The sequence below is a fragment of the Hemitrygon akajei genome, chromosome 5 (genome assembly GCF_048418815.1).
Source record: "Hemitrygon akajei chromosome 5, sHemAka1.3, whole genome shotgun sequence".
Lineage (NCBI taxonomy): Eukaryota > Metazoa > Chordata > Chondrichthyes > Myliobatiformes > Dasyatidae > Hemitrygon > Hemitrygon akajei.
Window position 1 is genome coordinate 118,475,516 of NC_133128.1, and position 19,775 is coordinate 118,495,290.

Genomic DNA, 19,775 nt, shown 5'->3' on the forward strand with positions numbered 1-19,775 from the left:
CCGCAGCCCCCTATTTCAGTGATTTCAGTCTCTGAGGCCAATGTGTGAGCAGCCTTCAGGAAGGTGAGCCCCCGAAAGGCATCTGGCCCAGACGGGGGTACCAGGCCAAGTAACAAAGACCTGTGCCGATCTGCTGGCTGGAACGTTCACTGAGATCTTTCACCTCTTGTTTCAGCAGTCTGAGGTACCTCCCTGCTTTAAGCAGGTTTCAATTATACCGGAGCCTAAGAAGAACGTGGTAATCTGCCTCAATGACTATTGCTCAGTAGTACTTAAATCCACCGTGACGAAGTGCTTTGAGAGCTTGGTGATGAAGCATATCAAACCCTGCCTGAAAAGCAACTTGAATCTGCTTCAATTTGCCTACCGAAGCAACAGGTCCACAGCAGACGCCATCTCCTTGGCTCTTCACTCAATCCTGGAACATCTGGACACTAAAGATGCAAACATCAGGATGCTCTTTATCGACTACAGTTCTGCATTCAATACCATCATCCTCGCAAAACCGATCAATAAGCTTCAAGACTTTGACCTCAATATCTCCTTGTGCAATTGGATCCTCGATTTCCTCCCTTGTAGAATAAGCCCGGTTAGTCAGATTGTCAAAAAACACCTCCTCCACAATCTCCTTCAGCACATGTGCACCACAGAGCTGTGTGCTCTCCTCCACTCTACTCAATTTACACTTATGACTGTGTGGCTCCTATGCCACAGCTCCTATGCCCTGTTCAAGCTACCACTGTTCTTGGCCAAATCAAAGGTGGTGATGAATCAGCATATCGGAGAAAGATTGAAAATCTGGCTGAGTGGTTGCCACAACAACAGCTTGCTACCCAATGTCAGCAAGACTGAGGAGTGGAGGAAGAGGAGGTCCATGAGCCAGTCCTCATCGGAGGGTCAGATGTGGAGAGAGTCAGCAACTTTAAATTCCTTGATGTTATTATTTTGGTGGATCTGTCCTGGACCCAGCATGTAATTGCAGTTACAAAGCAAGTCTCTACTTCCGTAGGAGTTTGCAAAGGGTTGGCATGAAATCTAAAACTTTGACAAACTTCTATAGATGTGTATAGTGGGGAGTATATTGACTGGATGCACCACAGCCTGGTATGGAAACACCAAAGCCCTTGCACAGAAAATCCTACAAAAGATAGTGAATATAGCTCAGTCTATTACGAGTAAAGACCTCCGCACCATTGAACACATCTACATGGAGTGTTGTCGTGGGAAAGCAGCATCCATCATCAGGGACTCCCACCACCCAGGACACACTCTCTTCTCACTTCTGCCATCAAGAAGGCGGCACAGGAGACTCAGGACTCACACCACCAGTTTCAGCAACAGTTATTACCCTTCAACCATGAGGATCTTGAACCAAAGGGGATAACTACACTTGCCCCATCATTCAAATGTTCCCACAACCTATGGACTCTCTTTCAAATACTTTTCATCTCATATTCTTAATATTTATTGCTTATTTATTTATATTATTTCTTTTTCTCCTTTCTTTTTGTATTTGAACAGTTTGTTATCTTTGGGACACTGGTTGTTCACCCTGTTGGTGTGGTCTTTCATTGATTCTATTGTGTTTGTTGGATTTAATGAGTATGCCCACAAGAAAATTAATCTCATGGTTGTATATGGAGACATATATGTACTTTGACATTAAATTTACTTTGAGCTTTAATCTTATAAACCTCTATCAGATCTATGATGATCAAACGAGATATGATGTGCCGTTGAGCCTCTCTATGACTCTGAGATTACAAAGCTCAGATTCGAACAGTTGACAAAAACAGCGAGGAACTTGGGGCTAAGGTCCTGGCTTAAGGTTGGAGGGAATTTCTGCTAATCCTTGGAGATGCCTACTGATGGGTTATAGTCAGTCAAGGGGTAGAAAGGGACATGCACACATTTTTTTACAAAATCACAAAAGCTTATTCTCAAGATTTCACAGAATGCAAAGCACCATTGATTTACCAGACTGTTAAAAATTTCAACTTAAAATATGGTTGCTGCTGTCTTTAAAGCCCTCAATTCCCTGGGGGGACCACTGTTCCTGGAGATCCCCCACTGTACCCATAGTGACTGAGTGACTGCATGCTCCCTCTTCCAATACATACATACATATATATACAGAGAGAGAGAGAGAGAGAGAGAGAGAGAGAGAGTGAGAAAGAGAGAGAGACAGAGAAAGAGAGAGAGACAGAGAGAGAGAGAAAAAGAGACGCAGAGAGAGAGACACACACAGAGAGAGAGTGAGAGAGAAAGAGAGAGAGACAGAGAAAGAGAGAGAGAGAGAGAGATCTTTCCTTAAAGTATTAAAGCACCTCTCTGAATCCTCGAGCAGTCCATGTCACTTCTAGGCCCAGGTTTGAGGCTGTAAAAGAATCTGACCATGGCCTGAAATGGCCTCACTGGACCATCTCCAGCAGCTGTGACACTTTAATGAGAGCACTGTGCTTAAATGGATTTGCGGAATATTTCACAAGATTCACAAGTGAAAAAAATCACTTGATTTAAAAGTCCTGCTGGGAGAACACTCAGAGCCTGCCAGCCAAGTTTTCCTGCATAAAGTGGATGAGATGGTGGCTGTAATTGTGACACTCCTGGCCAGATGTGACTCTCAGATTGAGATGTACTTTGTCACAGCTCAGAGCTCTTGAGAGAAGCCCTGACAAATGTTGAGCATAACATCTGTTTAAATTACCTCACGTATTGCAACATGTTTCCCACTTCTACAAAATTTCCAGACATTTTCTGCAACACCCCACATAGTGAGTAGGTCTCCAGCACTGCCATTTGAACGTTTATCATTGCCGTCACTGCGTTTTCAACCCTGCGGGCAGCACGGGCCAAATTCACACAGACAGACGGAGAAGGTGAACCAGCTTTAGTGGAGGTATGTTGGTAGTTCTTTACAGCAATTTAATTATTTGATCTTAACCTTTATTACTCATTGTGTGGGTATTGTTAGTACAGAACAGAAACTACACACCTTATCAGAAGTTTCTTCTCCCATGTAGTTAATCTGATCAATCATTCCAGCTAAAAACCCACCCCTCTGTATATTATACTAATTACCATGACTGCAGATTATGTACTGTATGTGTTAAGGACATAGAACCAGACGGGGAAAATATTGTCGCAGACACTGTACACGTAACAAACTGCCTCTTTCTAAAGCTCCCTTCTGGAAAGCTTAATAGGCCTATTAACAGAAAAACTTTATGCCACCTTAAAAGTTGCACTGTAGACACTTTAAATCACTTATGATAAAGCTGGGTACATTGTAAGAACATGCTGATATCTACGCACACTTTATTCCATATCCGTACTTTAACCTCTAACTTTATTTTTACTTAATCCTTTATTGTTTATAGTTACTGAATGTGGTTTTTGTTGCTTGTCACATCGTGACCAACACACCAACCACACTAAAGCACATAAATATAAATAGAAACTAAAGCTGACACTTGACCCTGAATTGATACAGAAAGCGTAATCTGTAATAGATCTGCACAGGATTGGAAAAAAGCTGTGGAGTATTGCAAACTCAGTGATGCACCATCAATAACTCACTCTGAGATGTAGAAGCGAGATATCGGCTTTTATTGACTGGAAGAATGAACAACACTACATCCTGGAGAATGAGGCCGGGCATCAGGCCTCAGTCGCCTTTATACAGGGGTCTGTGGGAGGAGCCACAGGAGCAGTCCAGACAGGTATATGTAGTTCACCACACTCAGCTCGCTCCATCATGGGCACTTGCCTCGCCAGCATCGGAGACAAGAGGCAATCTCTCCAAAAGGCGGCATCCATCATTAAGGACCCCATCACCCAGGGCATGCCCTCTTCTCATTGTCACCATCAGGGAAGAGGTACAGGAGCCTGAAGACACACACTCAACATTTTAGGATCAGCTACCTCTCTTCCACCATCAGATTTCTGAATGGGCAATGAAGCCATGAACACAAACTCATTAATTTTTCTTTTTGTTCTCTTTTCTCTCCTTTTGAATTATTATCTATGTCCATTCTTATTAATTTGTAGTTATTTATTATCATGTATTACAATGTACTGCCACCAGCAAGACAACAAATTTCACGACATAGGCCAGTGATGTTAAACCTGATTCCAATACATTGAAATACATGAGTTATACATCAGGAAAACTGGCATTTCAGCCCAACTTCTCCATGCTAATCAAGATGTCTTTCCCAATTAATCTCTTTTGCATGAATTTGGTCCATATCCTTCCAAACCTTTCCAGTCCATGAACCGGTCCATGTAATTTTTAAATGTTGTTATTGTACTGACCTCTACCACTTCCTCCGGCAGCTCATTCCATATTAAAATTACTCTTGTTACGGGGTACTTGCCCTCCAGGAAACTTTAAATCTTTCTCCTCTCACTTTAAACCTTGGCCCTCTAGTTTCAGGAACTCCCCCCCACCCCACCGTGGGAGAAGGATTGTAATCACCTCCCCTTTCTATCATCCTCATAATTTTATAAACTGCTATAAGCAGAGAAGATGCTCGAAACCCTCAGGTGACCAGAATCAGAATCAGAATCAGAATTAGATTTATTATCACTGACAAGTGTCACTGAACCACTGAGGTGGTTCATTTTGGTAGGTCAAATATGATGGCAGAATATAATATTAATAGTAAGACTCTTGGCAGTGTGGAGGATCAGAGGGATCTTGGGGTCCGAGTCCATAGGACACTCAAAGCTGTTGCGCAGGTTGACTCTGTGGTTAAGAAAGCATACGGTGCATTGGCCTTCATCAACCGTGGGATTGAGTTTAAGAACTGAGAGGTAATGTTGCAGCTATATAGGACCCTGGTCAGACCCCACTTGGAGTTCTGTGCTCAGTTCTGGTCACCTTACTACAGGAAGGATGTGTAAACTATAGAGGGTGCAGAGGAGATTTACAAGATTAGGTTGAGTGAACTTGGCCTATTCTCCTTGGAACGACGGAATATGAGAAGTTAACCTGATAGAGGTGTACAAGATGATGAGAGGCATTGATCGTGTGGATAATCAGAGGCTTTTTCCCAGGGCTGAAATGGCTAGCACGAGAGTGCACAATTTTAAGGTGTTTGGAAGTAGGTACAGAGGGGATGTCAGGGGTAAGTTTTTTACACAAAGAGTGGTGAGTGCGTGGAACATGCTGCCGGTCGCGGTGGTGGAGGGGAAAAAATGTAAGGTCTTTTAAGATCTTACAAAAGGTCTTTTAAGGATATGACCTTTTAAGGAAAAGATCTTAAATGTCCTTAACATCATCTCTGGAAGGGAGTTCCATGCACCCGCCGCTCTCTGTATAAAGACCTTATCTCTGACATTCATCTTATTCTTTCTTCCAATCACAATACACCCTCCTACTAGCCATTTCCACCCTGGCTGTCCACCCTATCTATGACTCTTATCATCTTATACACCTCTATTAAGTCACCTTTCATCCTCCGCTCTAAAGAGAAAAGCCCCAGCTCGCTCAACCTATCCTCATAAAACCTGCTCTCTCATCCAAGCACCTTCCTGGTAAATCTCCTTTGCACCGTCTCTAAAGCTTCCACATCCTTCCTATAATAAGGCAACCAGACCATGAACACAACGTTCTACGTGTGGTCTAACCAGGGCTTCGCAGAGCTGCAACAAGAGCCTTGTGGCTCCTGAACTCAATCCCCCTACTAGTGAAGGCTAATACACCATATGCCTTCTTAATAACTCTATAAACTTGCATGTGAAGGATTTATGGATGTAGACCTCAAGTTCCTTCTGTTCCTTCACACTGCTAAGAAACCTGCACTCTGTCTTCAAGTACAACCTTCCAAAGTGAATCACTTCACACTTTTCTGAGTTGTACTCGATCTGCCGTAGCACAGCCCAGCTCTTCATCCTGTCAACATCCTGTTGAAACTTACACCACTCTTATTCACTATCCACAGCTCCACCAAACTTTGTGTAATCTGTAGACTTACTAACCCACCTTCGTCACGTATAAAAATAACAAAGTGCAGGGGTCCCAGAACCAATCCTTGTGAAACACGACTGGCCACCAAACTCCAAGCAGAGTTTGCTTCATTTACAACTACCCTCTGCCTTCGGTAGGCAAGCCAGTTCTGTATCCACACAGCCAAGTTTCCCTGGATCTCATGTCTCCTGACTTTCAGAGTGAGCTGACCACGGGGAACCTTATCAAACGCCTTACTAAAATCCGTATACACACACGTCCACTGTTCTACCTTCATCAATGCACTTAGTCACATCCTCAAAGAATTCAATTAGGCTCGCAAGTTATGACCAGGCTTTCACAAAGCCATGCTGACTATCCCTAATCAGACCATGTTTCTCCAAATACTCATAAATCCCACCTCTAAGAATCTTCTCCAAAAATTTGCCTGCCACTGAAGTAAGACTCAGTGGTCAATAATTCCCAGGGTTATTCTGGGAATGAGGAATGACATTTCCCACTCTCTAGTCATCTGGCACTACTCCTGTGATCAGCGTGTATGCACAGATCATTGTCAAGGGTGCAGCAATCTCTTCCCTCACTTCCCACTGGGTTATAGCCCATCTGGCACCACGGACTGATCTATCCAAATGTTTTTTTAGCACATCTTCTTTCTTAATTTCAACATGTTCAAGCATATCAACCTGTTTTACACTGTTCTCATAATCATCAAAGTCCTTCTCACTCTGGTTATTCCTCATGTTCATCATATATATGTAGAATGCTTTGGGGTTTCCCTTAATCCTTTTCACCTAGGCATTTTCATGCCTCCTTCTTGATCTCCTAAGTATATTCCTAGCTACCTTGTAACTCTCTAGAGCCCTGTCTTCCTAAACCTTAAGTAAGCTTCTTTTTCCCTTTTGACTAGATGTTCCACTTCTCTTGTCAACTGCGGCTCCTTCACCCTACCATCCTTTCCCTGCCTTAATAGGATAAGCTTATCCAAAACCCATGCAAGTTCTCCCTAAACAACGTCCACATTTCCATTGTGCATTTCCCTAAGTATATCTGTTCCCAATTTATGTTCCTGCCTAATAGCATCATGATTCTCTCCCCCCACCCCAATTAAATACTTTCTCAGAATGGATCCCTCGAGATCATCACTGGTTTTACCTCCATGTGGAGTACCTCCACCTGCTACCACCCTCTGCAATCTGTGGACAAGCCAATTTAGAGTCCATGCAGCCAAGTGTCCCTGGATCCCACGTGGATTCTGGGAGAGTGGGGTTCGAATGACCTAGGGCTTGTGTAAGACCCATTGTTCTCAAGACCTCCGATAATGATCACAAAACACGCTAATGTGGAGAACGCGGGGCAGCTGTCTTTGTGTGCGGACAGGAAGGCTCTACAAAGTGTAGTCGATACTGCCCAATGCATCACTGGCACCAGCCTACCCGCCACCAAGGGCACATTCAAAGATTCAAAGTACGTATGCAGCATTCAACCCTGAGGTTCATCTTCCCCACAGACAGCCACGAAACAGAGAACCATGGAACCAACCCGCTCAGAGAAAAACATCAACTCTTCCCACACGCAAAGCAATTGTGCAAACAGCTAAAAAAAAAGTGAAAACACAAAATCAAAAGGCATATTTCAGTACAGTTCAACTCAGTAATCATTATCCGTATTATCTGCCCCAATTTCAAAAATCGCCCAAAAGTAACAGGAAAAAAAAAGGAGTGACCAGACTAGTATACATCATAAACCCAAACCAGAGTCCAAATCTACAAACCACAGCGATTAAACCTTGCTCCGGCACTATCCTCTAACAGCATCGAGGGAGAGAGGGATATCACGTGTATGCAAGGACCCTCTGTCAAGAGCAGCGAGTGAGAGGGAGAGAGGGACTCCCTGCTCTGCAAGTGAGAGGCTGATAGGCGGCACTGAACACTCACACCCTCCATACCCACCTCATTGACTTCAATCTTCCTTGGCACTTTAATCAGCAAGATTGGTGAGAGATGGAGTCAATCTCCTATCTCCTAGCTTCCTGGCCTCCCTGGCACACACTTTCCTTATGGCCTCGAAGAACCTTCTTGGAGACCGTAAAGCCTGATCAGCTCAAAAACGCACCGTCAGAATGTAGATAACAGGCTCCAACCGTAACAGAAGCATATCTGGAATAAACAGAAGATGTAAAAGAACTAAAAGTATATACATAAGGATGCCAGAAAAGGGCCAGTAACATCATGAAGGAACCCACCCACTTGCGCAGGGACTGTTTGTCCCATTCCCTATAGAGAGGAAGCTATGTAGCATCCACGCCAGGACCACCAGATTAAAAACAGTTACTATCCCCAAGCAGTAAGGCTGATCAACACCACCACCCACTAACCCACCCTCCACACTCCCAATGACCACAATATAAATTCCTGTCAGAGTCACCTTATCTACAGACACTCTTGGGCCTAGTGTCACTTTATGGACAGACAGTACGATCAATATACAAGCTATCTTATGTACAGTATTTATATTTATTGTGTTTTTTATGATTGGGTTCTTGATCTTAATTGCATTTTTTTGTGCTGCTTTGAATCTGAAGTAACAATTTTTTTCATTCTCATTTACACTTGTGTACTGGAAATGACATTAAACAATCTTGAATCTCGAATTATAGTAATTAGTTGGAATACTGCAAAATCTGACTATTCTCATTATATGCTTTGTTTTCCTACAGGAAAATGGTTGGACAGACTTTTCAAGTTAATGACATTGACTTCGGCAATTATTTTGAGAATTATTCATATGAGTACGATTTAGGTCCCGATGTATCTCCCTGCACACTCATAGTGAAAGCTTCAGTCAATATTGCACTTACTGTTGTCTACAGCCTGGTGTGTTTCCTCGCCATGATGGGGAACCTGGTGGTGATGATCGTCATTCTTTACAACCGAAATGTGATCTCATCCACGGACGTCTACCTGCTCCACCTGGCCACGGCTGACCTGCTCTTTGCCGTCACTCTGCCCTTCTGGGCAGTGGATGCCATGTCCGGGTGGGTGTTTGGAGATGCCATGTGTAAGGTTGTCAGCATTCTCCAGGAAGTGAACTTTTACAGTGGCATCCTGTTGCTGGCCTGCATCAGTGTTGACCGTTACTTTGCCATCGTCCACTCTGCCCAGTCCCACAGACAGAAGCAGCCATTCCTGATCAAACTGGTCTGTGCTATCGTGTGGATGCTGGCTGTTCTCCTGTCTTTACCCATCCTCTACAAGGGCAAGTTCAACTACGATGGAAGAGTCCTGTGTTACGAGTTACTTGATGGTGAATCGGCCGTAATATGGAAAAAGACCACCAGGATTTTGCGACTTATTATTGGGTTTCTCATCCCTCTGGGAATCATGATCTTCTGCTACAGTGTCACGCTCCTGAAACTGTATCAAATGAAAGGTTTGCAGAAGCAGAAAGCTATGAAGGTCATTATCGCCGTGGTCCTTGCCTTCCTTGTTTGCTGGCTGCCCCACAACATCACCGTGTTTGTTGACACTCTGATGAGAAGCAAGCTCATTGCCGAGACTTGTGACAGGCGCAATCACATCAATCGGGCTCTGTCTGCATCTCTGTGTCTGGGATTCCTGCACTGCTGCGTGAACCCACTCTTGTACGCCTTCATCGGGGTGAAATTCCGGAGGAACCTGGTCAAAATCTTGGCTAAGGCGGGTATTGTTAAGCAAACTCTTGTATCGAGGTACAGGAGATCTGTTTCATCCGCCTCTGATTCTGGGCTTATTTCAACCAGCGTGTACATTGCATATGATGGAAGTGCTCAGTAAGGCCAGTAAGTAAGCGTTAGCAGATGGACCAGGACTGATATGAACAGCAGTCCTGTTCTGGGAATGACTGAGCAGCTGGTGAGAGGAACAAGGTTAACAGTGCAGGCTTCTGCCAATATTGTGGGGCTTCAACATTTGTCCTTTGCATTGATTCTCTGTTGTCTTATCCAGGTTCATAATTAATTTAATAAACTCTCTTTGCATTTATACAGTTAACCAGGTCTCTGGTTGTTCTTTCTGGATTTTTGAAGTACAATCAATATGTCATAGAACAGTAGAGCACAAGCATGGGTCTTTCGGCCCACAATGATTGAACCAAACATAAAACAAAGTTAAACTAAATCTCACCTACTTGCACATGATTCATTTCTCCCTGTTCCCTGCAGATTCATGAGTCTGTCTGACAGCCTCTATCATATCTGCCTCTACCATTACTCCCGGCAGCTATTCAAAGCACCACTACTCTCTGTGTAAAAATTGCACCTAACTAAACTAATCCCTTCTGCCTACAGAATGTCCATATCCCTCCATTCTCTGCACATTCATGTACCTGTAAGAACCTTTAAATGCCTCTATTGCATCTGCCTCCATCACCACTACAGGCAGCATATTCTGGGTACCCACCGTTCTGTGTAAAGAAAAATTGTCATGAACATCTCGCTTAGACTTCCCACCTTCTCCCCTTAAGTACAAGTCCTTTACTTTTTGACACTCATACCTTAGGGAAAAGATTCTGACTGTTAAAGTCAAAGTTGAGTTTATTGTCATGGGCAGACGTACATCACCTATGCACAGATGCAGTGAAAAACTTACTTGCAGCAACATCACCGGCGCATTGGAATCATACATGTAACGTTCACCAGGAAAACATCAACTATACATAAACAAACATGGTTTTTATAGGAAAGAATTGGAACAAAAAAAACCTGAAGTCCAGTTTAGTGCAAAGTGGTCATAGTGTTGCTAAACTGTAGTGCTTAGGGCTGTGCCAGCTGGTTCAAGAACTGAGTGGTTGAAGGGAAGCAGCTGTTTCTGAACCTGGTGGTGTGAGACTTCAGGGTTCTCTCCCTCCTGCCCGATGGTGGCTATCTGTCATATCTGGAAATGACAGGAAACCTGTGCAGGAGAGATTTGAAAGTGGAAAAGCCGTTTCACTGGGACAATGGCCACGGAGGTCTGGGTCCAGTGGTAAGAGTAGACGTCACAACTCCTGTCTTCCTTAGTTGGAGTGTCAGACATTGACTTCTTCTGTGCCATGTCATGTCCTTCACTCTCCACAGAACTGTCTTCCTGGCTGTTGCATCTCAGTGTAGATCTCGTCCGCCCAGGCTGCTGGAGCTGACTTTGCTTGCAAGAACTGGTGTGTCCCTGTCTCACCAGGATATGAATCCCGCTGGTTAGCCTCACCTGGTTTAGCCTGTCTATTGAAGCTCTATACCAGGGAGTGGCTACTGTAACATGCAAACATTTACTTGGAGCCAAAGGTGAGAGCTGAATGTCCGATGGGCCCCAAAGGTGAGTGAGCTGCCCCAGAATGGACACTGCAGGCTCCTTCACCAGAGGTGCTACCCTCCTTGGAAGCCCCATACATCCCACCCAATGGTAGCTGTGAATAGATGGAATGGTCCAGGTGGTGGGGATCTTTGATGATAGATGTTTCCTTCTATTTATCAACATGTTTTATAAATCTAATGATTCCCACAGCTATCTTGATTGCACCTCTTCCCAGCTGTCTCCTGTGAAAATGCCATTCCCTTTGCTCAATTCCTTCATCTCTGCTTCATCTCTTCCCAGGATAAAGTTTTTCTTTCCTGGTCCTCCTTCTTGAAAGAACAGGGTTTGCCTTCCTCCACCATTGATGCTGGCCTCTCCTCCATTTCCTGGACGTCCACGCTCACACCATCTACCTGCAACCTTAACAGGGATAGAGTTCCTCTTGTCCTCACTTACCATCCCACGAGCCTCTGCGACCATGACAACATCCTCTGCAATTTCCACTGGATCTTACCACCAAACACATCTTTACCTCTGATGACCCCCTTCTCCCATCTTCAACCCTCCTCCTCCTCCTGGATGCCCCTCCTTCCCCCCCACCGGGCCTTCTACCCACACTCGATCTTTTCATCTCCAACTGTCGCCGAGACATCAACCGTCTCAACTTCACTGCTCCTCTCTCCTGTTCCAACCTCACTCCCTCTGAATGCACTGCCCTCCACTCTCTCTGCTCTAATCCTAACCTCACCATCAAACCCGCAGACAAAGGTGGTGCTGTAGTAGTCTGGTGGATGGACCTCTACCTCACTGAGGCCAAACGGCAGCTCTCCGACACCTCCTCGTACTTACCCTTGGAACAGGACCCCACCAAAAAACATCAAACCATTGTCTCCCGTACCATCATCACCCTTATCAACTTGGAGACCTTCCATCCTCAGTCAAAAAACTCATAATTCCTACACCCCGCACTGCTCGGTTTTACTTCCTCCCTAAGATCCACAAGCCTGACTGTCCTGGTAGACCCATAGTTTCGGCCTGCCCCTGCCCCACCGAACTTGTATCTGCCTACCTGGACTCCATTTTGTCACCCATAGTTCAGTCCCTCCCTACCTACATCCGGGATACATCCCATGCCCTCCACCTCTTCAATAACTTCCAGTTCCCCGGAACCGACTGCTTCATTTTCACTATGGATGTCCAATCCTTATACCTTTCCATTCCCCATCAAGAAGGCCTCAAAGCCCTCCGCTACTTTCTGGACAATAGACTTCACCAGTTCCCCAACACCACCACACTCCTCTGGTTGGTGGAACTGGTACTCACACTTAATAACTTCTCTTTTGGCTCTTCCCACTTTCTCCAGATCAAGGGTGTAGCTATGGGCACTCGCATAGGCACCAGCTATGCCTGCCTCTTCGTGGGTTATGTGGAACAGTCTATGCTCCAAATCTATACTGGTACTGCTCCCCAACTTTTCCTTCGTTATATTGATGACTACATTGGTGCAGCTTCCTGCACCCATGCTGAGCTCGTCAATTTCATCGACTTTGCCTCTAACTTCCATCCAGCCCTCCATCTTGGTCCATCTCGGACACTTCTCTCCCCTTTCTCGATCTCTTGGTCTTCATCTCTGGAGACAGGCTGTCCATTGACATCTTCTATATACCTACTGACTCTCATAACTACCTTGGTTATACCTCTTCACACCCTGCCCAATGCAAAAATGCTATTCCCTATTCCCAGTTCCTCCGTCTCCGCCGCATCTGCTACCAGGATGAGGCTTTCCGTTCCAGGACATCTGAAATGTCCTCTTTCTTTAAGGATTGTGGTTTCCCTTCTGCCGTCATCAATGATGCCCTCACCCGCATCTCCTCCATTTCCCACACTTCGGCCCTCTCCCCATCCTCCCGTCACCAAGGCAGGGACCAAGTTCCCCTTGTCCTCACCTACCACCCCACCAGCCTCCGGATCCAGCATATTATCCTCCGCAACTTCCACCACTTTTAACCAGACCCCACCACCAAGCACATCTTTCCATCTCTACCCTTCTCTGCTTTCCGCAGGGATCGTTCCCTCTGTGACTGCCTGGTCCACATGTCCCTCCCCACAGATCTCCCACCTGGTACACCTGTCCCTACACCTCCTCTCTTACCACCATTCAGGGCCCCAAACAGTCCTTCCAGGTGAGGCAACACTTCACTTGTGAGTCTGTTGGGTAATCTATTGCATCTGGTGTTCCCAGTGCGGCCTCCTCTGCATTGGTGAGACCCGACGCAGATTGAGGGACCACTTTGTCGAGCACCTCCGCTCCATCTGCCACAACGGACAGGATCTCCCAGTTGCTGCCCACTTTAACTCTGCTTCACATTCCCATTTGGATATGTCCATACATGGCCTCCTCTATGGCCATGATGAGGCCAAACTCTGGTTGGAGGAGCAACACCTCATATACCGTCCAGACCCTTGGTATGAACATCGAATTCTCCAACTTCCGGTAATTCCCTCCCTCTCTCTTCCCCCTTCCCAGTTTCACTCTGCCTCTTTCTCCAGCTGCCTATCATCTCTCTCATGATTCCACCTCCTTCTACTACACATAGTGCTTTCCCCTTACATTCCTTCTTCACCTTTCCTGCCTATCCCCTCCCTGATACCCCTCCCCTACCCCTTGGTCTTTCCTCTAATTGGTTTTTCACCAGGCACCTACCAACCTTCTCCTTCTCATCCTTCCCCCACCTTCTTTATAGGGCCTCTGCCCCCTCCCTCTTCAGTCCTGACGAAGGGTTTTGGCTCAAAACGTTGACTGCTCGTTTCCACGGATGCTGTCCGACCTGCTGAGTTCCTCCAGCTTTCTGTGCGTACTTCTTCACCTCCCTTTCGACTTCCAGTTTCCACAGGGATCACTCCCTCCTTGTCCAATCATTCCTCCCCACCAATCCCCCTCCTGGAAGATATCCCTGCAAGCGACAGAATATCACACCTGCCCATTCCCCTCTTTGTTCACCTCCACTCAGAGCCCCAAATAGTCCCCCCAGTTGAGCCAACACTGCACCTGTGAATCTGTTGGGGTCGCGCATTGTATCCGGTGTCCCCAATGAACCACATAGGTGCATCTACATATGTAAGACCGAACGTAAATTGGAGGGCTGCTTTGTCGAGCACTTCCACTCCATCTGCAAAACACAGAATTTCCGAGCAGCCAACTATTTTAATTCCTATCCCCATTCCGTCTGACATGTCCTCCTCTTCTGCCATGATGAGATCACTCTCAGTCTGGAGAAGCAACACCTTGTATTCCCTCTAGGTAGCTTCTAACATGATGGAATGAACTTCGACATCCCCTTCCAGCATTTTTTTTGTTATTTCTCCTCCTCCTTCCCTCCCCTTCGATTCCCCACTCTCGCCTCTTACCCCTTCTCTTCAGCTGCCTATCACCTCCCCCGGTGCCTTTCCTTCTTCCCTTTCTCCCATGATCAGATAAATTCTCCAGCCTTTCACCTTTCCCACTCACCTGGCTTCACCTATCACCTTCTAGCTCGTCCCCCTTCCCCTTCCCCACCTTTTTGTTCCAGTAACATCCCCTTTCCTTTCCAGTCTTGATGATGGGTCGTACCCCGAAACATCGACTATGTACTAATTTCTATAGATGCCGCTGACCTTCTGAGTTCCTCCAGCAGTTTGTGTGTGTTGGCAGACACATTTCAATGTAGGCTTCGCTCCACCTGTGATGTATAAATGAATCAGAATCCGAACCTCAGGGTTTTCCTGTTGCTTAACGAGGCATATGATGTATTGCCATTCATTAGAACTTAAGAGTCACAGATTAATGCTGCAGATCTACAAAACTCTGGTTAGACCACACTTGGAATATCGTGCTCACTTCTGGTCACCTCATTATAAGAAGGATGCGGAAGCTTTAGAGAGGGTGCAGAGAAGATTTACCAGGATGCTGCCTGGATTGGCGAGCATGCTGTATGAGGATAGGTTGAGTGAACTAGGGCTTTTCTTGTTGGAGCAAAGGAGGATGAGAAGCAACTTGGTAGGGGTGTAATTTTTATTTATATTACTATATAACCATAGAATATTACAGCACATAAATGGACTTTTTGGCCCTTCTTGACTGTGCCGAACCATTTCTCTGCCGAGTCCCACTGACCTGCACCGAGACCATATCCCTCCATACCCCTCTCATCCATGTAACTGTCCAAGTTTTTCTTAAATTAGCCCGCATTTACCACTTCATCTGGCATCTCATTCCACACTCCCACCACTCTCTGCATGAAGAAGCGCCCGCAATGTTCCCTTTAAACTTTTCCCCTTTCACCTTTAACCCATGTCCTCTGGTTTTTTTCTCCCCTGGCCTCAGAGGAAAAAGCCTGCTTGCATTCATTCTATCTATACCTATTATAATTTTATATACCTCTATCAAGTCTTCCCTTTCTCTGTAACTCAGTTTCTCGAGTCCCGGCAACAACCTTGTAAACCTTCTCTGCACTCTTTCAACCTTATTAATATCCTTCCTGTAATTCGGTGACCAAAACTGTACACAATACTCCAAATTCGGCCTCACCAATGCCTTACACAACCTCACCATAACATTATGAGATGAGAATTTTAAATGTATAAGATGATCTGAGGCATAGAGTGGACATAGTAGAGTTTCCCAGGGTGGAGAAGGCTAATGCAAAGGGGCATAATTTGGAGATGATTAGAGGAATGTTTGGGGGGGGGGGTGTTCTTTGCACAGAGAGTGGTGGGTGCATGGAGCTCTCTGCCAGGGGTGGCTGTAGGGACAGATACATTTGGGGCACCTAAGCAACTTGGACTCACGGATGAAAGAAAAAGTGAAAAAGCTTGAGCAAGAAAAGGCAAAACAAAAGCTGTAGGTAGAATTCAGTTTCTCCTCACAACTTATTGTTTTTTCCTTCTTTTTTGTTGCTCATTTAGGGATAGTAGAAATGCCAGGCAGGATCCTCTTGAGGTACGTGGGAGGGCAGGGAGGCCTCCATTGCCCCTGACTGCTCCTGCGAGCACTCCATCCAGCTTCAGCTTCTAAGAAACTGTGTTAAGGAGTTGGAGCTGAAACTGGATGAACTCCAGATCATTCGGGAGGCTGAATGATAGAGAGGTAGTTACACTCAAGGCGCAGGACACAGCAAACTGGGTGACAGGCAGTAAGAGGAAATGGGTACATCCGCCAGTCCACGTACCCCTGTGGCCAACCCCCTCAACAACACGTATTTCACATTGGATGCTCTGGAGGGGGAGTGGGGGTAGGTGGGGTGGGATGACCTAGCAGAGGAAAGTCACACTGGTTAGATCTCTGTACTGAGTCAGTCTCTGTGACTCAGATGGGAGGGAAGAGGTGAGTTTTGGTGATAGGGTATTTAGTTAGTTAGGTTAGTTAGGGGAACAGAAAGGAGGTTCTGTGGTTGACAACAAGATTCCCAGATGGTGTTTTGTCTCCTGGATGCCAGGGACCAGGACATCTCAGATTGAGTCCTTAGCATTCTTAAGTGGGAGGGTGAAAAGCCAGAGGTCGTGGTCCATGTGGACATGGGGAGGATGAGTGATGAGATTCTGCAAAGGGAGTTCAGGGTGGTAGGCGCTAAGTTAAAGGGCTGGACATCCAAGGTCGCGAGCTCAGGATTCCTTCCTGGGCCACGTCCTAGTGAGGCCAGAAATAGGACGTTTATACAGTTTAAACATGTGGCTAAGGAGTTGGTGTATGATGTAGGAGGGCGGCAGAAGATTTTTGGATCATTGGGTTCCCTTCCAGCGAAGATGGGACCTGTACAGAAGAGACAATTTGTACCTGAACTGGAAGGAGACTAATATCCTCGCAGGAAGGTTTGCTAGTGCTGCATGGTGGGGTTTAATCTAGAGTTGCAGGGGAATGGGAACCAGAGTGTTAGAACAGTTTGTGGTGATATTGTGGAGGCAGATGTTGGTAAGACCTGAGACAAAGTCAGGAATCAAAAGGTTGAGCATGGTGCGACTAGTGTCCTGAGCTGTATATATTTCAATGCAAGAAGTATTGTAGGAAAGGTAGATGAGTTCAGGACATGGATTAACAGCAGGAATTCTGATATTGTAGCCATTAGTGAGACTTGGTTGCAGGAGGAAGAGGACTAGAAATCTGGAGTTCCATTTATTTAGATGTGACAGAGCGGGAGGGATTAAAGGGGGAGGGGTGGTGTTAGTAGCCAGGGAAAATGTCACTGAGGACAGACTGGAGAACTCGTCTAGAGAGGCATTATGGGGGGAAATGAGAAATAAGAAGCTTATGATGATGTTAATTGGGCTATATTACAGATCACCCAACAGTATGAGGGATTTAGAGGAACAAATTTGTGGAGAGATCGCAGACTGTTATAAGAAACATAAGGTTATTATCACAGTGATTTTAACTTTCCACATATTGACTGGGATTTCCATACTGTAAAAAGGACTAGATGGGATAGAATTTGTCAAATGTGTTCAGAAAAGTTTCCTTAATCAGGACATAGAGTCCTAACGAGAGAACGTGATTCTTGATCTGCTATTAGGGACTGAGATAGGGCAAGGGAAAGAAGTTTGTGAAGTGTGAGGCCATCAAAAGTGAAAATTACAGAGTACAAAGCTTGTCTGTGCCTGTCAGAATAAAAGGTAAGGATAACAAGTGTAAGGAACCTTGGTTTTTGAGAGATATCGAGGCTCTGGTTAACGAATAAAAGGAACTAATATAGGAACAAATTCATAGGAACAAATGAGGTACTTATGGAGTATAAGAAATGCAAGAAAACACTTAGGAAAGAAATCAGGAAGGCTAAAAGAAGGCAAGAAGTTGCCCTACCAGACAAGGCGATGGAGAATCCAAAAGGATTCTTCAGATATGTTAAAAGCAAAAGGATTGCAAAGGACAAAATTGACCCTCTGGAAGATTCGAATGGTAATCCCTGTGTGTGTGTGTGGGGGGGGGGGGGGAGATCATGAATACTTTTTTTACATCTGTATTTACTCCAGAGATGGACACAGAGTAGATAGAAGTGAAGCAAGGTGGCATCAAGTTCATGGACACTATACAGATTACAGAGGAGGAGGTGTTTGCTGTCATGAGGCAAATCAGGGCGAGTAGATCCCCAAGGCCTGATAAGCAGTTCCCTTGGACCCTACAGAAGGCATGCAGAAATTGCTGGGGTCCTAGCAGAGATATTCAAATCATCTTTAAGGATAGGTGAGCTGCAAGAGGATTGGAGGATAGACAGCATTGTTCAACTGCTTAAGAAAGGCCCTAAGCATAAACCCAAAAAATCACAGGCTGGTGAATCTGCCATCTGTAATGGGAAAGACATTGGGGTGTATTCTAAGGCACCTGATACATCAGTATCTGGATGGATAGGGACTGATTAGGAATAGTCAGCATGGCTTTGTGCGTGGTCGTTCATGTCTAACTATTCTTATGCAGCTTTTCAAGGAAGTTACCAGAAAAACGGATGAAGGCAAGGCAATGGATGTTGTCTACATGGACTTTGGCAAGGCATTTGACAAGGCCCCTGATTGGAGGTTGGTCAAAGGGGTTCAGTCACTCGGCATTCAGGATGAGATAGTAAATTGGATTGGACATTGGCTTTGTGGGAGAAGCCAGAGAGTGGTAGTAGATGGTTGCCTCTCTTACTGGAGGCTGGTGACTAGTGGTGTACTGCAGGGATCAGTGCTGGGTCTGTTGTTGTCATCGATATCAATGATCTGGACGATGGAATGGTTAACTAGATCAGTATATTTGCAGATGACACCAAGATTGAGGGTGTAATGGACAATGAAGAAGGCTATCATGGCATTGTGGAGGGATCTGGATCAGCTGGAAAAATGGGCTGAAAATGACAGATGGAATTTAACGCAGACAGTTGCGAAGTGCTACACTTCGATAGGATCAACTAGGGTAGGTCTAACACAGGGTAGGTCTAATGCTAATTTACCCTCATCCCATCTGTCTACACATAGTCTATATCCCAATACAATAAGGTATACTCTTGACCTCACAATCTACCTTATCCTTTATTGTCTGTCTGCATTGTACTTTCTCAGTATCTGTGACACCTTAGTCTGCATTCTGTTGCTGTTTTGCATTGCTCTATCTCAAATACCGCGCGATGAATTGATCTGTTTGAATAGTACGCAAGTCAAGAATTTTACTGTATCTCGGTACATGTGACAGTAATGAAATAATTTACTAATTTACCAATGTACATCTTTATATTATCTGCCTGTCCATGTTCCTGTCTCAATGCCTCTTAAATGTTGTGTAAAGGAAAGTTTATCCTTGTGTCACTTTCAAATGTCTTCCCCTGAGTTTGAACCTGTGTCCTCCAGTCTCAACCTCTGCCTTGATGGAACAACTTCAACTCTTTGCTCTGTTCTGATATTATCACTTATCTCTTCTTCTCCTTTTAACCCCATCACCCCTGCTGGGGCGTAGGCCACTAACAGCAGTTCACCTGAGTCCTCTGTCCTTCAGT

General features: G+C 45.3%; 1 protein-coding gene across 1 annotated transcript; it reads left to right on the top strand.

Annotated features, from left to right (window-relative positions):
• The first annotated feature begins 2,765 nt into the window (after window positions 1-2,765).
• Window positions 2,766-10,002, top strand: LOC140727363 (C-X-C chemokine receptor type 2-like). Its single transcript, XM_073044639.1, has 2 exons — window positions 2,766-2,899; window positions 8,691-10,002. The coding sequence occupies exon 2, from the start codon at window positions 8,695-8,697 to the stop codon at window positions 9,784-9,786; it is 1,092 nt and encodes a 363-aa protein (XP_072900740.1). The 5' UTR covers window positions 2,766-2,899; window positions 8,691-8,694; the 3' UTR covers window positions 9,787-10,002.
• Window positions 10,003-19,775: the final 9,773 nt, after the last annotated feature.